This window comes from Schistocerca nitens, chromosome 3, assembly GCF_023898315.1.
Source record: "Schistocerca nitens isolate TAMUIC-IGC-003100 chromosome 3, iqSchNite1.1, whole genome shotgun sequence".
NCBI lineage: Eukaryota > Metazoa > Arthropoda > Insecta > Orthoptera > Acrididae > Schistocerca > Schistocerca nitens.
Window position 1 is genome coordinate 590,655,361 of NC_064616.1, and position 22,635 is coordinate 590,677,995.

Genomic DNA, 22,635 nt, shown 5'->3' on the forward strand with positions numbered 1-22,635 from the left:
CTTTTGATGATGTTCATCTTATACCCACCTTTCAAAGAACTATTCATTCCACTGAACAGCTCTTACAATTCGTTTGTTGTCTCTGACAGAATCACAATGTTATTCACAAACCTCAAGGTGTTTATTTCTTCTCCCTAAACTTTAATCCATACTCCAAATTTGTCTTCGGTTTCTTTTACTGCTTGCTCAATGTACAGAATGAGTAACACTAGAGATACGCCACAAACCTCTCAACCACTGCTTCCCTTTCATGCCCCTCGACCCTTACAACTGCTGTCTGGTTTCTTTACAAGATGTAAATAGCCTTTTGTTCCCTGTATTTTACGCATGCTACCTTCAGAATTTCAAATAGTATTCCAGTCAACATCGTCAAAAGTTTTCTGTAAACCTACAAATGCTATAAACATAGGTGTGGCTTTCCGTAACCAATCTTCTATGTTAAGTCATCGTGTCAGTAATGCCTGGCACTTGCCCTCATTTCTCTGAAATCTACACTGATCTTCCCCGAGGTTGGTTTCCACCAGTTTTTCCATTCTTCTGTAAAGAATTCGTGTTATTATTTTGCAACCACGACTTACTAAACTTGTCTACTGCCAGGGCATTGCTTCAATTTAGGTCTTTCAGTGCTCTGTCAAATTGTTCTCACAGCATCATGTCTCCCATCTCCTCTTCATCTACGTCCTCTTCCATTTCTACAATACTGCCTGCAAGTTCATCTCCCTTGTATAGACCCTCTATATACTTGTTCCACCTATCAGCTTTCCCTTCTTTGTTTAGGACTTTTTTCTGTCCGAGCCCTCGATGTTCATTCTTTTCTTAAAAGGCCCCTTTTAATTTTTCTGTGACCAGTATCTATCTTTACCCTAGTGATATATCCTTGCAATTTTGTGCTTCCTGTCAATCTCATTTTTTAGACATTTGTATTCCCTTTCGTCTGTTTCATTTGTCGCGTTTTTATATTTCCTCCCTTCCCCAATTAAAATCAATACCTCCTGTGTTATCCAAGGATTTCTACTAGGCCTTGTCTTTTTACCTGTTTGAACCTCTGCTGCCTTCATTATTTCTCTCTCTTGAAGCTGCCCCTTTTCCTTGTTCTAGTCAATCATTGTACAAAGCTTCCTCAAACTATCAACAACCTCTGGTTCTTCCAACTTATCCAGGTCCCATCTCCTTAATTCCCTACCTTTTTGCGGTTTCTTTGGTTTTAATCTACAGTTTATAACCAATAAATTGTGGCCAGAGTCCCAATCTGCCCTTGTAAATGTCTTACAATTTAAAATCTGGTTCCAAAATTTCTGTCTTAGCACTATACAGGGTGAGTCAGCTAACATTACCGGTGGATATATTTCGTAAACCACATCAAATACTGACGAATCGATTCCACAGACCGAACGTGAAGAGAGGGGATAGTGTAATTGGTTAATACAAACCATAAAAAAATACACAGAAGTATGTTTTTTAACACAAACCTACGTTTTTTTAAATGGAACCCCGTTAGTTTTGTTAGCACATCTGAACATATAAACAAATACGTAATCAGTGCCGTTTGTTGCATTGTAAAATGTTAATTACATCCGGAGATATTGTAACCTAAAGTTGACGCTTGAGTACCACTCCTCCGCTGTTCGATCGTGTGTATCGGAGAGCATCGAATTACGTAGGGATCCAAAGGGAATGGTGATGGACCTTATGTACAGAAGAGACTGGAACAGCACATTACGTCCTCATGCTAACACCTTTTTATTGGTCTTTTTCACTGACGCACATGTACATTACCATGAGGGGGTGAGGTACACGTACACACGGGGTTTCCGTTTTCAATTACGTAGTGGAAAAGAGTGTGTCCCGACATGTCAGGCCAATAGATGTTCAATGTGGTGGCCATCATTTGCTGCACACAATTGCAATCTCTGGCGTAATGAATGTCGTACACGCTGCAGTACATCTCGTGTAATGTCGCCGCAGGCTGCCACAATACATTGTTTCATATCCTCTGGGGTTGTAGGCACATCCCGGTACACATTCTCCTTTAACGTACCCCACAGAAAGTAGTCCAGAGGTGTAAGATCAGGAGAACGGGCTGGCCAATTTATGCGTCCTCCACGTCCTATGAAATGCCCGTCGAACATCCTGTCAAGGGTCAGTCTAGTGTTAATTGTGGAATGTGCAGGTGCACCATCATGCTGATACCACATACGTCGACGTGTTTCCAGTGGGACATTTTCGAGCAACGTTGGCAGATCATTCTGTAGAAACGCGATGTATGTTGCAGCTGTTTGGGCCCCTGCAATGAAGTGAGGACCAATGAGGTGGTCACCAATGATTCCGCACCATACATTTACAGTCCACGGTTGCTGTCACTCTACCTGTCTGAGCCAGCGAGGATTGTCCAAGGACCAGTAATGCATGTTCCGTAGATTCACAGCCCCGTGGTTTGCGAAACCTGCTTCATCGGTAAACAAGTAGAACTGCAACGCATTCTCTGTTAATGCCCATTGACAGAATTGCACTCGATGATTAATGTCTTCATCATGTAATTGCTGATGTAGCGACACATGAAACGGGTGAAAGCGGTGACGATGCAGTATGCGCATGACACTACTTTGACTCAGTCCACCGGCTCTTGCAATGTCCCGTGTACTCATGTGTGGGTTCATGGCAACAGCAGCTAACACACTAACTGCACCTGCTTCTCCTGTGATGGGCCTGTTACGGACCCGTTTGCGTGCTACGACCATACCTGTTGCATACAGTTGGCGGTAGATGTTTTGCAATGTGCGGCACGTTGGATGCTCTCTGTCCGGGTACCGTTCTGCATACACCCTGCAGGCCTCAGCTGCATTTCGTCGACACTCGCCATAGATGAGTATCATCTCCGCCTTTTCAGAGTTTGAATACACCATGGTCACAGTTCCTACAACACTACACTATCACAGACGTCTGGTAACACGGTGTACTACAGTTGGTCTGCGTGCGGAGACGAATGCAGAATAACAATAGCAGCAAGCGCTACATGCGGACACTGCGACAGCTAGACCAAACCACAACAGTGCACTACAGCCACACTCGTAAACACGGTCGTCATCGTAAAGATGTCCCTGCAGATTCTGCTCGCCGACCGTGGCCCGTGTTTGTTACAACACGCAACTGAACATCGGAGGTTTCAAGCGTCAACTTTAGGTTACAATATCTCCGGATGTAATTAACATTTTACAATGTAACAAACGGCACTGATTACGTATTTGTTTATATGTTCAGATGTGCTAACAAAACTAACGTGGTTCCATTTTAAAAAATGTAGGTTTGTGTTAAAAAACATACTTCCGTGCATTTTTGTATGGTTTGTATTAAACAATTACACTAGCCCCTCTCCTCACGTTCGGTCTGTGGAATCGATTCGTCAGTATTTGATGTGGTTTACGAAATATATCCAGCGGTAACGTTAGGTGACTCACCCCGTATAATCAATCTGACACCTCAATGTCTCCAGGTATCTTCCACATGTACAATCTTCTTTCATGACTCTTAAACCAAGTGTTGGTGTTGATCAAATTATACTCTGTGCAGAATTCTACCAAGCAGCTTTCTCTTTTATTCCTTTCCCCCATCCCATATTCACCTGTTATTTCTCCTCCTCTTCCTTCTTGTATGATCAAATTCCAGTTTCCCATCACAATTAAATTTTCATCTCCCTTTACTATCTGAATAACTTGGATATCTCAGTGTAATAACACGAACAACATTGTATAATGGAATACAGTTCACATTCTGTGATTTGTTTACATGTTCAATCCTAAGTGTTGGAACTTTTGCAGTACCTCCTCTCAGTCTTCTTCAATGTCTTCATCATCTGCTGAAGTAGTTGGCATATAAACCTTTCTACTGTTGTAGGTGGGCTTTGTATTTACCTTGGCTATGATAATGTGTTCACTATGCCGTTTATAGTAGCTTACCCACATTCCTATTTTCTTGTTCGTTGTTAAACCTACTCCTGCATTGCCTCTGTTTGATTTTGTATTTATAACCCTGTATTCACCTGACAGGAAGTCCTTTTCCCACTTCCACCGAACTTCACTAATTTCCACTATATCTAAATTCAACCTATCCATTACCCTTTTTAAATTTTCTAACATACATGCCTGATTATGGGATCTAGTATTCCACACTCTGATAAGTAGAATGGCAGTTTTGTTTTTTGATGACGATATCCAGGCCTGGACATTTGAGTGGATGACTACTTTATCTCCGGAATATTTAACACAAGAGGATGCCATCATTTAACCATAAGTAGAGCTGCATGCCATTAGGGAAAGCTACAGCTGTAGTTTCCCATTGGTTTCAGCTGTTCTCAGTATCAACACAGCAAGGCCATTTTGGTTGATGTTACAAGGCCAGATCAGTTGATAATCCAGACTATTGCCTCAGCAACTACTGGAAAGGCTGCTGCCCTCTTCAGGAATCATAAGCTTGTCTGGCATCTCAACAGATACCCCTCCTACGTAGTTGCAGCTTTGGTATGGCTTACTGTATCGCTGAGGCACACAAACCACCCCACCCGATAGCAAGCTCCATAGTTCATGGGGGGTGGGGGTGAGGTACTAGCTATAAGATAAGATATATTATCTAACGAAATTTTTGCATGTTTGCATTACATTACCATCATCACAATATTTCAGCAGCTCACACACAGCAAGTATCACACTTAAGATGTCACAACACAGTCAGAAAACACTTGATGAAGGAAATTATTTGCCTTAACCAGTGTCTGCACAAAATAAATATTGGAACTGTTAGATATAATGAAACGATTAACTTTTATCATTGTAAACTTATTTCATCATCAATAAAATGAAACTGTCATATCAGACCTAAACAAACTTTGCTGTCCGAAGTAACTTCTAAAGCAAGTGAAAGAAAATTTTGGGACTATTGTCTCCTGTGTGTTGTAAAAAGGCTTCTTTTACTCCTACACATTGCTTCTGACTAGAAGAAGTTCTTCAGTTAAACTATAGATGGAAGAAACATAAACACCCTTTGTAATGAAACCACAGATAGAACGGGACACAATGTTCTTGTTGTTCTTTTGCATTTTCCTTTTGCAAACGTCTGCTGCAGAAGAACTGATGTTATTCCCTGCTGTTGTGAAATTCTCAGAATCAGCATCTGTGATGAACTGTTCTTGCATAATATTAGATACATTACCCAAACACAAGGTGCCATATCATGGCGTGTGTGTGTGTGTGTGTGTGTGTGTGTGTGTGTGTGTGTGTGTGTGGTTTTATTGACAGTGCTCTGTACACAACTATTATGGAACTCTGAAGGTCGTAAGTGGAGATCATCTGATTTGTGTGCAGTGTTGAGCACAGTAGCTCAGTTTGGTTGGCAAATGATGGACAACGTTTATGTATGATTTAAATGAACTTTTAACAAGTGTGAAGTCAACATTCCTAAACACCAATAAGCATAAATAGAAGTACATTCAGTTTACGAAATTTAAGAGTGAAAATTTAAAAGAATCAAAACCTTTTCCTTTACCAGTAGTTACTCAGAGAAACAACTAGTTTGAAGTAGTATTCTATTTGGAAAGCTACTTCTTAAATATTGTAAGCCTTTTTTAAGTTGCCGGAAATGAGAGGCATGATTAACAGTGGTGTAAATTTTATAGAAAGTATGACAGAGGTGTGATTAGAATTTACAACCACATTGTTTTTGTCAAAAAGCATGCCAGGCTGCTTGTGGAGTTTTTAATTATAAGTGAGGGCTCACAAAGTATCGTGTACCACAAGTAATTTATCCAAAACTTGATAATCTAGAATAAAATTTTTGAATAATATGTGAAGTACAGTATTTAGAAATTACACAAGAAGTGCTGCATGCTCTAACTACATTAGAACAAGTTGCTTGGAAAGAAGTATTTGACAAGGCAGCTAATTCTACACAAAGCAAATTGGCTACACTGAAGCAAAATCCCAAATTGCGAAGGGTTTCAGGGTACAGAGCAGGCATTTTGTAAGAGGAGTGTGATTTTAAATAATGAAAAAACATCAAACACTTTAATTTTTCAGGTGTACCAGGGACATGCATTGTCTAGTATCTATGATCACTTAAAAATGCAGAAAAGCAGCTAATAAAAAACAACAAAGTTGATATTATAAATGATCTGAGTACCATTTGGACACAGGACGAGTGTGAAATTTTGTTGACACCCACAAACAATGGTGACAAAGAGTGGATATTATCTCACTACAATAGTGCTGTTACGGCCGGTAGATGTAATCCCCGAGTATTCAGTGCTAAGATTTGTACAATACTTCCTTTTGACTGACAAAAGTAAAAGTTAAAAAAAAATATATCAGTTGTACAGTAATTGGATATCTCTGTGTAATAACAAGAACAACATTGTACAATGGAACACAGTTCAAATTCCATGATTTGTTTACGTGTTCAATCCTACGTGTCCGAACTGTTGCAGTACCTCCTCTCAGTCTTTAAGAATATAGATACATACAAACTGAATTATTTGTCAATTACAAAATTTACCAGTTATTTTATTATTTAACATTCCTGTCTCAGAGTTCACTCATCTTGTTTCTTTAACTTCTTAATGGAACACCAAATTAAAACTTGCCATGATCAAACACTGTCTTATTTGTAGATACTTATTTCACACTAGAAATCCTGCCCCTACCAGGCTTCCCAAGCTCTCCAATCATGTGGTGCAATCACAGTAAAAATTCCTTTGTTTCAGCTCTAATGTTATCAGTACAAGAAATGTCCACAACTGTTATATACTGCTTCCCCTGTTACACCACTAGCCAGTCAGGTAACAATGATAGAGACTTATCTGCAATATAGCTCCACTGAACATGCCTTAATAAAAATTCTTCACTGACGAAATAACTTGCTCGTCTTACTAGTCAATGTGCAGTAGATGTGAACATATTTTTTACTATGAAAGATATGCAGTACAGAAGTCGTCAGGTCACAGTCATCAGGTATCAGGCTCTTGCCTGTGTTCTTTCAGCTTGATCAGGTAATTCCAAAGATTAACTCACTGAAAAATAATTATCCAAAACAAACAATATTCAATTCTGTACATTTTATCGACTGACATACTAGTGAATTAAAGCCACATTTCTAAAAGTTAGGTTCTGTGTTCATGAAAATGTGTAAGTCGTTAGTGATTCCTTTACCCCCTACCTCAAACTTGTTCATGGTTTTATTTGGACCTTTGTCCCCCCCCCCCCCCCCCCATTTTAAAGGAATTGGGATCCAAACAACAGTTAGTGAGAACAACTCCATGTGATTACCATAATTACAGAAGTTCCCTAGAATTTGCACAATAGGCATTCTGTTTTAGTAAAGCACTAAATTCCTGCAGGCAGGAAGCTGCTGTACTATGCGAACCTCATGAACAGTTAATAAGAACAACAGTCAACCAGCATTAACTTCCTCCGATGAAGGATTAGAGTTCTCTGTGCGTTTTGGTGCCGCATCAATATGTAACTGCTGTGCAGAGCTGCAGACGTGATTGAACATTTTGGCATCCAAGCCTGGGCATAGGTCATGTTGCAAAACTGCTATGAAAATACCATACCCAAGTATAGGTTGGTCCACAAGTATGTGTGACACAGGAGCCAGGTAAGGATCAGAAACCACACAGCTTTTGAGAGACCGCTACATACTGCATCTTCCTACTCATGCCCTCTGTGATTTGGTTATATATAAAACACCCTACTTTATGTTTTCTTGAAGTCCAAACTTAAAAAATGCAAAACTGAGGAGACTGCAAAATCGAAGAAAACGTTAGAACCCCAAAAATACAAGCGAAAATGTACGGCACACAATTAAAAAATTGTCTACATCTACATTTATACTTCGCAAGCCACCAATGGTGCGTTTGCGGGAAGAACGACTGCTGGAAAGCCTCCGTGTGCGCTCGAATCCCTCTAATTTTACATTCGTGATCTCCTCGGGAGGTATAAGTAGGGGGAAGCAATATATTCGATACCTCATCCAGAAAAACACCCTATTGAAACCTGGACAGCAAGCTACACTGCGATGCAAGGCGCCTCTCTTGCAGAGTCTGCCACTTGAGTTTACTAAACATCTCCGTAACGCTATCACACTTACCAAATAACACTGTGACGAAATGTACCGCTCTTCTTTGGATCTTCTCTATCTCCTCTGTCAACCCGACCTGGTACGGATCCCACACTGATGAGCAATACTCAAGTATAGGTCGAACGAGTGTTTCGTAAGCCACCTCCTTTGTTGATGGACTACATTTTCTAAGGACTCTCCCAATGAATCTCAACCTGGCACCCACCTTACCAACAATTAATTTTATAAGATCATTCCACTTCAAATCGTTCCATACGCATATTCCCGGATATTTTACAGAAGTAACTGCTACCAGTGTTTGTTCCACTATCATATAATCATACAATAAAGGATCCTTCTTTTTATGTATTCGCAATACATTACATTTGTCTATGTTAAGTGCCTTCCTGCATTTCGCTTCAATTTTCTAATGCTGGAACTTCTCTGTATACTACAGCATCATCCGCTAAAAGCCGCATGGAACTTCTGACACTATCTACTAGGTCATTTATATATATTGTGAAAAGTAATAGTCCCATAACACTCCCCTGTGGCACGCCAGAGGTTACTTTAATGTCTGTGGACATCTCTCCATTGATAACAACATGCTGTGTAATCATTGCCAATATATTGTACAAAATCTGTGTAAGTGAAGGAAATTAAATTTACAATAAATGATTATCAACAATTTATAGTAATGAATTTCATTAGTTCTTAAAAAATCAAATATGTAACAGAAAGTAAAAACTCGTAAAAAAAATTTGAAATTTTTATCTCGGTACAAGGTAACTGAGCTATTTTCCTAAATGCTATGACCACAAATTATACGTCAAAACATGCATTTTTGAGACACCTTTCCTTTATGTTCACTCAGAAAAAAGCAAAAATTTATGAACACGGTGGATTAAACCGAAAACTGAAGTAAGGTGAAAGGGGTCAGCATTTAACATGTGGGGGTGTGTGTTTTCCTTCTGTAGCCAACGGCAATTAATTTCGTTTGAGTAGACTTCACAACATGTATCTAGGGGACATCAAATGTTGGTGCTGATCAAGTAAGCCACTTGGTTGGCTTCGGGTCTGCAGCTCTTATCATTTTTAGGTGGCAGAGAGTGAAAGCTTATACATTCACAAATGACAAGGACCTACTCAATTCATTCTGTGCAAAATTCAAAATTGTATTTTAACTGTCTGGGATGCTTATGTAGTTTTCAGGATGCACTTTACAGTAAAAAAGTACTCTTTTTTTAATTATCTTAATTGACCAATACTATACATTTGTGACAGCAGAGGACTCCACAGATAAATTGGTCCGAATCCGATGCTTAACGCCGATTGCTGTCACTGGTTCTCTTCATTCAGCTGAAGCTGAATTTTATCTCTAAGCAGTGAAACTTTACGTAATTCTCTCCCGAATTTTGTATCCAACTGAAGTAGTTTATGAGTAGCTGTGTATTTTTACGTAACATTCCTTTCAGCGCATTGAATCTGCCAGCAACATAGAGGCTGTTGTAATTATATTTCACATTCCTGGATGTGCAAAATATTTATTAATGCATTTCACTGGAGTGGAGAATCAGAAATGACTCACTGGCTTTGTGAGATAAGCTAGTTAACTTAATGAGTCTGTTATTAGAGCAAGACCTGTACTAAACAAGTGTTTATGTAGTTTTTGTCTGTGTACGAGATATTTTGAAAATTGGGCAAACTGTTGTGTAGTGCATAATCTCAGTAGTAGTGACCTGGGAAATTTTCTTGCTAAGGATTTTTCGAATTCAGAAATTGCCAGTAAAGTGCAAAATGTGTTGAAAGAATTCAGGATTATTGAGTGTTAAGACTAATACAGCACTGTACAAATGTGAGAGCTTACAATTAAAATTGCATGTGCCGTATGACTGCCATGAGTGTTTTTGCTGATAAATAAAAAGCAAAGGACATTTGTTACTGCTAATGACAATTAGTCAAAGAAGTAATGCAAATCATGAAAGAACATTTTTTATGGTGAGAACCATAACAGACTAAGTGCCAGTATGTCTCTTTGATACAATATGTAAACTTATTTAGGATACGTCTCCAAAATGAGATGTTTCAATTGCACATACATCACATGAGAAATTCTATTCAGATAGTTCAAATAAATAAATTTATCATTTCATCAGTTTCAATTATGACGAAACTTGGTATAAATTCCACATATGAGAAACCTCATATTTGGTGAAAGAGTATAAGAACATTGTGGCAACATTGTTCTTTCCACAGTTTTCTGGGATAGCAAGGTCTGAGGTGTTGGAGGTTAAAAGTCAGGGACTATGATGTTTAAATGTAGTCTGTAGTAAGGATTTGCAAGTTAAATAGAAACAAACAAGAGGTGTTGGATCCAACACTGCCTTGTGGTAGAAGACAATTTTTATGGAAATTTTTATCATCATGGCTGTATCCACAATTTGATGATGTTAAGTTTTATTACTGCCACATGTTGCACAGCACAAATTGCAACTATATTTTTACATTTTCAAATGAGAGGTGTATTAATGTAAACAAATGCATATTAACCAAAACGCGTGAATAACACACAGGAGATTACTGTAAGCTTTCACTGACTATCACCAACAAGCGCTACAAGCTGCAGACCTGAGGCCAGATGAGAGAACCTGAGTGGCACAAAGATTTGCTGCACCTAGACACTACTTTTTGCAGTGGTGACGTCACTAGTAGGCTTTTGACTATTGATCGCTCGTGACGACCCCTGAGTGTGCTGTGTGCATTTTGATTATTCGTTTCCTTTTTAGTGTGTGGTTACCTGCGCAGCATACCGTTTCGAAGCAACAGTGCAATGAAAGTGTATCACAACTTATCACACTTATCATTAAATGTCAATTAAAAAAGTATCAACTGTAAGGCTTCAACAGATTTTATGATAACTAATGCACAATACAAAATTCAGATGAGTAACTTAATGTTGTTATCACATTCTGGAACTTTGTTATGATTGTAATACTATATGTTCTGCAATATTAGATGTTATTTAACATTTCTATTCGATTAGGGAAGGAAGAATGAAATAAATATTTGTCTCTTTATTTCTGAATATGTGGTGATTTCCGAGTGTGTGGATAGGCAGGAACTTAAGAGGACAACTTAAATTGCTGCAAGTGAGTAACTTTCATATTCTTTCTTGTCACAAATATTTCACACATTGTGCATTCACAAACATATCCCCCTAAAGAGTTCTTGCTACAAGTGAGATTCCCCCATCACTAACACATCCATAAACATCAACTTGGCACTATAGCAATTTACAAATCAATAGCACTGTTCCTGGTTGCCTTCACAGCACCACCACATAACGATTATGTCAGTTCCCCCAAAAAGTAGTGTGAAATGTACTTGACCCATCATCACTGTGTGGTGAAGTTAAATGTTGCAAGTTGTGTTGACAACACTGATCATGGATTACATCAGCATTTCCCCTCTTGTGCCTCCCGTCTCCACAACAGACTAAAATATTCCCTTAACTCGTTCAGTCACATCAAATGTCAATAGGAAGAAAATGGAATGAAGTCAAGTCAGATATCGAGTAAGAAGTTAGAATCAAGTAAACCTTACTAAAGAGAAACGTAAAATCGGGGTATTTTTAGCATTGATCTTATGGGTTTTTCCACAGGGGCTACGAATTTACAGTACAGAATTGCAAAAGATGTAAAATTGGAGAACGTAACATCATAGGTTCACTGTAAATACTTCAAAAGAAATGGAAAGTGATGGAGAACCTCGGCAGTACTGACCATGGCATTCTGTGCTTATGTAGTCGTGAGATTTGAATTGTTCTTGTTTGTTTTTGCCATTTTACTAATTCTTCTTTCAAATTCACCACATTTTTTGAGTGGGCAGGAAATCTTAGAAGCTCTAGAGGAATAATTGAATGAATAGTATGAAGAAATTTTATATTCAGGTAAGCTGTTTTCTTGTAAAACTTTCCTTTGATATTCAACTAATCTTTCTGTTGGTGTTTCAGCTATCATGCGACATATTTGTCTGTCCTATCTGTTTTGTATAATAATTTGATGATAATCCTGGAGTTGTTCAGACATCATTTAGTCAACCGAGTATGTCTTACGCAACAGAGTCATCTGCACATTCGAGAAAGAGAGAAGGAAAGTTCTTGGAAGAAACCGACTGATGCCAAATTATATTAAACATTTTCTTACCATCCACTTACTATACTACAGTTTTTAGAAAAAAATGGAGGTAAGAGCAGCAATTTATGAGAATTCTAGCATTGATACTTTTCCAAATACATGGTCAAGCATATAAATTCAGAAACAAATAGGAGAAGTTCAGTACCAACTCATGAAAGTATTTCTAGTGCTACTCACACCAATACGCTTGTAGGATGATGCTTCCTGGGAGGCAAGGGGTCCTTCCACTGAGAAGGAGCGACCAACAAGGTTGTGCAAAGTTCTTTCAGAGAGGATTAACCAATCTAATGAAACAGCAGGTAGGAAGAAATTGAGCCGGTGGTGTCCTAACTGTAATAAATCACTCTGCTTTCCAGAATGCTTCAACTTCATTCACACAAAAGCCAATTATGTGTGAAACTGTGCAAAAAATTGAAAATGCAAATTACACCCATGTTTTATCATCATTAATGTTGGTAATTAAAATAAATATGTAGAATAAACCTTGACAATTCCTCTCTTGTAACATGTATTCCTGTTTAAGATAACATGTATTCCTGTTTAAGATAACATGTATACTCGAATAATATGTGATTGTTTTTTCCCTCTAATTTAAGGACGAAAAACTGGGGTATGTGGATGATTTGAAAACAATGTTGGTACTGCTCCGCCTTCAACAATAGATCCAAATATACTATTGCATTGTTGTGGCCTCAGTCAGTGACGCGTCAGTAGCACGTTAGAAGTTAAGTATTAATGTCTTCAAACTTGTTAATTATGGCTGCTAAAGAAAAACTGAAAATTATTGACGAAGCCAAGAACATTGGAAACTGTGCAGTGGAAGGAAAGTATGACATGAGCGAGAGTTGTATTCATGACCGGTGAAAAAACAAAACATGGCTTCAATAAACTAACAGTAATCGCCAGACATTTCTTGGTAAACAAATGAAGCATCTGGACCTCGAAAAAAGGCTCTGCGACTATGTAGATGACACGCAACAATACGGATACACAGTGATGAGTGAAATGTGCCAATTTAAAGCAGTGGCTTTAGGCAAAGCACTAGGCATTATCAGTTTCAAAGCTAGCTGGGGTTGGTTTTGAAGAATTTTTAACCAAAACTGTTCAGGTTTCCGGGGGAAAACCATCATTGCTAAATGGCTTCCAAGCAATTACTGGGGGGGGGGGGAATGAATTTTCATTGTTAATCGATAATTCTGCGACACAAACAGCCCTATACATTATCGAATCTGTTGCATTTGAACAATTTATCAACTTGTACAATAGCATGTTAAGATTATGATGCGTTTCTTCAAACCAACTGATGATATAAGTAATTTTGAACACATCACTGTGTTAGAACATTTTTTTTCTTTGTAAATAAAACAAATTAAAGTAAAAAAAAATTCCCCTCCCTCAAAATCAGGGTGCGCAGATTATTCTAGTATACACGGTATGTCAAACACGAACCTGCCAGTGACATTTTAAAAATGCCATAAATGGTAGGTTTTTCAAAATTGTAAGTAAGTATCTGGTCCTGAAAGTTAACAACAGAGCACATTTCCTTGTGACTGCTTGTGTGTATAACGTTACCAACATGTAAACATACAGCTAGAGCCTTTTAAGTTTATTGATGGGATGGCTCTTATAGTAACAACAGGAAGAGCATCTGGCTACCCCTTAAATTAACCAGGCCACATCCTGTGCCAATGTAGAACAAAAGCACAAGAAAATAAATATGAATGATGATGATGGTATGCCTCTTCTACTTCTTGAAATTTGAAATGAAACTAGATGATTTACTTTCCAAAAGTTCGAATACTAAACAGAAAAATAAATATCAATGCCGTTTTGTTTATCATGTTGCCATGTCTAATGTTTGCACTGGATGAAATTTGGTTAGAAAAACTTTATATTACTTGAAATTGTCCTCGTGCCAACACAATCTTACAGGTCATAGTACATTATCACGTAACACATACCTTGCCTGTATGCAAACAAATGCGTCCAATTACTATCTTTTTAATTGAGCTGATTTTTCTCATTCTGAAAGATGATAATTTAAATGTAATGACCTGTTAACAACCAACTCTTATAAGTCCCACCAAAATTACCACAAAATACAGGGTTTCTTCCTCCACCACCTACAAGAATTGCTTTCCTTGAGCTTTGTTACAAATGGCCAAGTATGAACTGGAGTCAATGAACACACAGCAGAAGGCAGTAAAGTATTTTTAATACAAAGACGTGCTGCAGTGTTCAAGTATGATAATACTGTACAATCAGATCTCACATGTGACAAAAAAACTTTCCTCATATTAACATTAGTAATGTTTTCCAGACTACTCGGATTATGTGGTACGTTACAATTGCCAATATTATACAGGGTGATTCAAAAAGAATACCACAACTTTAGGAATTTAAAACTCTGCAACGACAAAAGGCAGAGCTAAGCACTATCTGTCGACGAATTAAGGGAGCTATAAAGTTTCATTTAGTTGTACATTTGTTCGCTTGAGGCGCTGTTGACTAGGCGCCAGCATCAGTTGATGCTAAGATGGCGACCGCTCAACAGAAAGCTTTTTGTGTTATTGAGTACGGCAGAAGTGAATCGACGACAGTTGTTCAGCGTGCATTTCGAACGAAGTATGGTGTTAAACCTCCTGATAGGTGGTGTATTAAACGATGGTATAAACAGTTTACAGAGAATGGGTGTTTGTGCAAAGGGAAAAGTTCTGGACGGCCGAGAACGAGTGATGAAAATGTAGCACGCATCCAGCAAGCATTTGTTCGCAGCCCAGGAAAATCGACTCTCAGAGCTATGGCGGTATGTTAAGGATATGGTGTTTCGGCCACCTCTCCCAGCCACCATTGATGATTTGAAACGAGAAATCACAGCAGCTATCCAAACTGTTACGCCTGATATGCTACAGAGAGTGTGGAACGAGTTGGAGTATCGGGTTGATATTGCTCGTGTGTCTGGAGGGGGGCCATATTGAACATCTCTGAACTTGTTTTTGAGTGAAAAAAACCTTTTTAAATACTCTTTGTAATGATGTATAACAGAAGGTTATATTATGTTTCTTTCATTAAATACACATTTTTAAAGTTGTGGTATTCTTTTTGAATCACCCTGTATTTTAACTGATTTTCAATATTACAGAATTGCAAAGTCATCACTTTTCTTTTCTTCCCTTTGTGTCACACTGTTATCAAAAGTTTTTTCCTTTTTCTATAGCTTGATCGGAGAGAGAGATTGTTAGCCATAAGCTGCTTTCCACAGGCCCCTCCACAAAATTTCTGCTTATCAAAGTGACTTATTATCAAATCTTACGTAGTCTGATTTATATCAGTGGGTTAATACAGTTACATTATATTAACATGAAGCTACTGGTTCCGAAATGATCTTTATTGGAACCACTTGAACTCCCTTTTACAAACAAACAGCGTGTACACTTCTGAGCAATCAAATTAGACATATATTCACATCTACATGTTAGACAAACTACCTTACAGTGCATGACTGAGGGTATCAATTACTGATTTCATGAATGGAGTGACAGGAAAACTTAAGCCTCTGTACATGCACAAATTTCTCTTATCTAATTCTTGTGACCTATAAAGGAGATATATAATTGATACAAAGCGTTCCCCAAAAACTTCACTTTTCTACCCATTTAACTTCCTTAAGTTAGTGTGTTGGAGATAAAGTGCGCCTAATGCCACAGTGAACAAAATAGTTAGTCACAGGATGTGTAGTTGTCAAAAGCGCAGGCCATGAAAGACAATAGTTCGACTTCAAAACCCAGCTTTCAACACTGTATTAACATGTCAGAAAGTTTCACCTTGCATACTTGCTGATGACTGAAAGATTCAGTAACTGTACAGCAACCTACTGTTCAATAATGAGCATAAAATTGTTTGACCAAAGGAAAGTTATACCTAAAAAAAGACAATGCCATACACTGTATGGTGGCTTGCAGATTATGTATGTAGTGGTACATGTAGATGTAAAATGCACCATGCCATTAATCCCAAATTGCATCAAAATGGTTTGAAGAAATCGCCATGAACAAAAAGGTACTTTTGTAGCCCCCAAATCAACATAGTTCAATCCTATTGAGTGATACAGCCATGCCTTTGACCTAGTTTCAACCATTCTTTGATGGCAGTTCAGGTTGCAGCCCAACAATTTCAGTGCCTTGTTAAATTAACGCCCATGACTTTCGCAACAGTTGTTATAACAAAAAGTGGACCCACAACCTACTAGGCATGTGTAATTCAATTGCTCACAAGTGTGCAGAACTGAAAAGCTGAAGTATTTATATTTTATAACATGCTGCGTTCACTATAGCATAACACTATTGCTGGCATCTAAAATGATGGAAGACAGTGTACTGATCCTACAATCTACATAAAATATATCTCTTGAGATCAATGTGTTTGAAAAAATAAATAACCAGCTTTGTGTTTCTTTTCACATCTGAAAATGGATAGTAAGTTTTCAACTTCTTACTCCCTCTACTTGTTCCCTTTCAAGACTATCCATGAATTTTAACATACGCAGTTAATTAAATCCTCATGCAAAGAACAAATAATTTATCACCACAGTACACAGTTCACTCCACAGAAACAATGATAACACACATTTTCATATGTACTATTCACAATAAAGCCAAAGCAAGCACATACATCTAAATTCAGTTATTTCTGGCTATTAACATTCTGCTGCTGATATTACTTCTACTTCTAACCTATTGTCGAGGTGGGCTGAAGCTGGCGGGTAGCAGCAGCAGATGTACTGACTGTCTGACCTAGGGCCGCCACAAGCTCTGCTGAACTGCTACCTAAACTCATATTCTCAGCTCCTGCTACAAGTGGCATTGTAGTTCCACTGTTGGGCAGTAATGTCAACATCTTCTGTCCCCCATCTGCTGTCGTTAGCTGCATTGTCACTGGTTTTGCACCCAGTGTTAGTGCAGGCTGGAAAAAAATTAATATGATTATTTCAACAATTGTTTTAACATCATAAGCAACAGAAATATACCTTTCCACAAATTAAAGGAAAAGTTATACAAATACAAGAAACACGACGTTGCAATGTGTTCATGAAGTATTAGTACATCATCTTTTATTAAGAAGCAAAATGCTACAGTCAGCGCTTCTCTTTACAATATATGCACTCTTGTGCAAAACCAAATTATGTAGGATTCAAGTCAATCCGTTTCTGATACAGGGTGGCGACTGTCATCAGATCATCTTGAGTCTCCCATGTTTTCCCAGATTGAAATTCCAAATTTTCCCGAACCTGATTTTTGTTGTAGGTGAAAGTAACTTTTACTTTACTACCTTTTATGGCTACACAGTTATCACATCATTCGTTAATAGGAACCAGAAAACAAAGCATCTATTTTTGGCTAAATTGCCAGTTTCTAAAATTATTAGCGATACAAATTTAAAAGGTTTTTCATGCTGAAGTTCGAAGCCTTAGGACTTTAAAACTGATTGAAGAGAAAAATAAAATTTATTCTCTATAATAAGAGCTTTTTCATGGAATGTTTGTTTTTTTTTTAAAAAAAAACTTCTTCTAGCTTTTATTTCCAAAATGGTCTTTGCTAGTTTTCTACTTTTGGCTCTATTTAAACTTTCAACAAATGACTATTTCTGTTGAAAAGCGGGAGCATTTTCCCCCTGGAGAGAAGAGTATGTCCCTAACTTTCGGTGTTTCTCAAGATTATCTTTCTTTTTCCACACAATTTGATGATTACGAAACCTGCAAAACATTGATTTCGAATTAAGAACTGATCAGACTACCATATAGCCCTTTTGTGGGCATTTATAGCTGTGCGACCCGTGCTTGACAACACTACAGATAGAACTGACAATGTACTTGGAGAAGAAGTAGAACCAAAAATAAGTTTATTTGTACTTCACTGGAAGATTTTTGGCGACATCAAAACACATTGACTAGTCCCATTTTCTGATTGCTATAGTGTGGAAACTATAAAATTGGCAGTTGGCTGTGAGTTTAAACAAATGAGAAATTTTACTGTCTGAAAGAAGAAGTGTGTGAAAACAATCTCCACCTCCCTCTCACAAAGCAGCTGCTTCTGTGTTTCTGGGAAAGCAGATATGACACATGGTCACAGGGATCATCAATCCCTTAGTCTCTTGCGAGAGTCATATTCTGCGATGGACCAGGTTCTTACTTGTGTTTAACAAAATTTTGGCTACGATTTAAGGTTTTATTAACTGTTGTAAATTATAAGCTCCTGCCAACCCACAGAAATTCCTTTATTGCTTCTGTCTGTCACCATTTGGTATCATATCATGTCTCGTCATTGTACAATAATCAAGAGTATGAGAAACCCTTGCAGGATCATAATTCGAATTACTGTCACTACAATGTAATCTCAATGGATGTTGATAGCAACGATTCACCAAATTTGAAAATGGATGCTCTTCATACTACGTCTCTTGTTAACTTTAAGCATGACACTGCATGAGTCAGCAAAGTACTAATTTATACTGAACTTAGTAAAAACAGACCAAAAGCCTGAATATTCAATGCTGATCTACAAAACATACATGATTGAATATGGATTTTAAGGTGGTCCTTATATGGGGGTTATATAACAATGTTAAGTGATTTGAGCATACAGCCCCCCCCCCCCCCCCCCCCATTTTTCCCCACAATCAGGGTACTGTCTCTGGTGATCCTGCACACATCGCAAAATGTGCTAAATTTAAATTTATAAATCAGGTTAGGTCAAACAACATACTTAACCAAAAGTTTTTGTAACTGCACTAGACGGAACAGTGAAATTCCTTTCAGTCCCAGAAGTTTCCCAATGCAGATGTCTAACCATACATGTTTTAATGTCATTGTTAACGTTGTAATCAAACAGTAATAATCTCCTTATTTACATAATGTAAGTACTGACAAAATTCTTTACAGCACTCGAAGAGACCCCTGTGTTTACTTTTTCGTATACTTTTAGTTCTTCAAAAAAAGTGCAAGCCATTGTTGTGCCAATTGATGATGGACTTAGAGACCACTATTTTGCTTATATTAAGTGTTGTTCAGGGCACATCCAGTTTACCAACACTGAGGGATAGCTGAGAATGAAAGAGTAACATCTTCAATGAATAAATTCGTTTGACCATCCACCATGCACGATGCAAAGCTCCAGGCAGACTTACATGTAGATTTAAGTCCACACTTGACCCCACAAACATGATTTCGATATCACTGAAACCCTCGTGTAAATAAATGTTCATGTCCATCTTCATAATTTCTTTTTTCATGCCACTCCACTTTTCTCTAAGTTCCTTGAAAAATGTTACATCGGGTCTGATAATACGGGGTACCTCATTTCCGAACACACTCCATAACACTAGCTCGTGCACATGATTATCACAAGGGAAAAACAGCAGCCCTCTTCCTGTTAACTGTTCCAGCAACATAACAGCTCCTCTGAAATGAATTATGTTGGACGCAGTGGCGCCACAACAAAGAATTTGAAACTTTTCGTCTAGTCCCCAAACTTTTATGGCATTCCCTACTGCCTGTAATTTTTCTTTCCTACAAGAATTCGGTAATGCAGGCAGGTCAATTAATTGTCTTGATTTGCCTAGGTTATGATGACTGGTTGTCATTTAGTTCTTGAATCTGACATTTAACACTGGTGCCATCTTATCATCCTAAAGAACGGTTACAAAAGTTGCATTCTTGTCTTTAAACATATGTTTAATATGTTCTGCCTGCTTATTTCTGAATTGCTTGGCATCATTAAATCAAACTAAGATTAAATGCTATTTCATCAACATTATGTCCAAAAGCCTCAGCTGTAACCTCAAGGATGAAAGAAGCATTTCTTTGACGTAACTGATACCTGTGTAAAATGGTGGCTAGTTTAGCTGTCATTAAACACCTCCTTGCACATTTGTTTTCCTCTTTCGAATTTACCTGATTTTAATCTATGGTCCCATCACTATTAAAAACTGAAGCTGAAATTGTGGAGCATTCTGCGAAAATGGTACCACCATCACAAATCTCACTTAAAAGTGGTTTTTCAGACCAGTCAGTAGCAGTTTCCAAAAACTGTGACTTGTTATCAAACTTCATCTTCCTTGATCTGTCTTTCATAACTCTAATCCACACCTTTTCCTTTTCTGCCACCAACTTCCAGTCAACACCTCCAAGATAACCTCTACAGCCGGACACTCTTTGTTGCAATAAAAAAGAATTTATCCTCTTCTACTTTTATCATGTTCAAATCATTAGCATGGGTAACACCAAAGAGATTACTTAGATTTGCGAAAAACTTACGCTCTCATTTACTGTCTTTCTATCAGTACTTCTTTCCAGACTGTACCACTCTGAATGTAGGTCTACAAGTTTTGTTGTACAATGAGGTAGAGCTCTTTTAGAAATCCTAGCCTTCTCCCAAAATATTACACTTCCACACATGACTAAATTAGCAGTTCCACTGATAATCAATTTCACTTTGAGTATGTTATAAAACAAGACAGACAAAACCTGTCATTTAGATGGTAATTTATGTCCACTGATCTGGTGCCTAATTTCATCAACTAAATAAATAGTTGTGTCACTAGTTCTTAAACTACCCACCATGATATAAATAAATATTCAAAACATCATAAAATGGGAACCCACGCTCAAGTGAAGGTAGATGGTGTGACTGCAGTTAAGAGCATGCACAAGCAGTTATATCAAAACTTAGCGACATGACACAACTTCTCCGCTACTGCGGCTTGGGTTCCTCTACCTCAGTTTCAATATAATAGTCTTAAAACAAGTGGAAGAAAACAGATGTGTGCATGAAGAAATATGAAATTCGAAAAATAAGGACCACCCAATTGGATATGTAACTGTATTTTTCTATGAAACTGCAAACCCACTTTCACTTTTGTGCAAATGCTGAATTCACAACTAAGTGATAAACTATCACACTTAAATTAAACTTCATTGTACTAGCAATAATGTAATGTCATGTAATGGGACATTGCCCTCAAATCTGAGAACCAACAAACAATAATGAAGATTCCCAGAGTTCAGTGAGTGTGACAGGTAGCTGCGATCAACAAACACTGCAACAATTCAGTGCTCTTCTTGACATTTCCTTTCCTGACTACACAACTGTTATTTTTCAAGGCAGAGTTTCTGAGCGATTCATAACATTATGACAGTACATTTATTTCTGCCAAAAAAAAAAAAAAACACAGTTCACCCCTACCATCCTATCTCTCAAGAATACCCTGGGATTTCCCTGATCTTACCAGCAAATTCAATATCTGGGAATTCCAGATTTTCCTGACAAGTCGTCACCCTTATGTTGACTTTACTCCACAGTTTGTATTTTAAGCTTTTCTGTAGTTGCAAATGGACTGGAAATGGCTGGCCAAACTAGTGTCCTCTTCTATGAGTATGCCACTACAAGTGGGGAACAAATGTAAAGAGAGTAGTTGGGCAGGAAGCTTAATGACAACCAGTAAAACAACGAAAATAAGAGTTCTCTTAAAAACCAACCATTTCAGACAAATACGGTTTGTTACACACTGAAAAGTTAATTTTAAGTAAAAACCTCTAAACAACATTGTGTTGTGTGTGGTTTAAATGATGCTTTCCACAACTGAACAACGGAAGGATTTTCATATTCTGCTGTGCTTGTTTACATCATTTTTGTGTCCATGGGAAGAACAATATGATGGACACACTGTACAACAAAAATTATCAACAAATTTACTTTCATACAAAAATTACTATTTTTACCAATACAGGTGACACATACTACACTGTATCAGGCATTTTTTTATCATCACTGAGTACTAATACCAGTGTTTAACGAACCACATCTCTTCCTGCATGTCTACTTTGAGCTATGTTCTTTAAATCTCACCAGGACTCAGTTACCACGAGAAATATCCAAGTCTTGGAAGTAAAAACTACTGTCAAATTTGGGAGAAATTAAAGGCTAAAAAGAGGTCATCTGCTAAGGCAACAGTGCAGAGAATAAAAGCGATGTTTTCAGTTCTTCAAAGCTCATTTTGTCAAGAATAGCTGCCACATTCAAGCGAAGAATGTACTCCGGAATTCCATATTACATCCACTTAACACATGCATATAAATGGCAGAGGTCATTAATGCTGCGACTCATTACATTAGCCTTCTTTCACGTTACTATTAAAGAGGGCAACAGGCAAATGTTGGCAACACTGAAGTGTATTCAGTAGTAAATAACTTTAAGCAATATTTGAAGTCAGCAAAAAATTGATTCTTTCTGGTGTATGGCATAGTGAAACAAATTTTCTTTCTGTAACTTAAAAACTGAGG

At 37.8% G+C, this 22,635-nt stretch overlaps 1 protein-coding gene across 2 annotated transcripts in view; it reads right to left on the reverse strand.

Moving 5' to 3' along the window:
* Window positions 1–22,635, reverse strand: part of LOC126248506 (host cell factor 2) — a 294,659-nt gene that overhangs the window by 114,646 nt on the left and 157,378 nt on the right. For both annotated transcript variants that reach the window (XM_049949544.1, XM_049949543.1), the window contains exon 12: window positions 17,033–17,261. In XM_049949544.1, coding sequence (XP_049805501.1) covers window positions 17,033–17,261 — 229 coding nt within the window. The remainder of the gene's footprint in view (window positions 1–17,032; window positions 17,262–22,635) is intronic.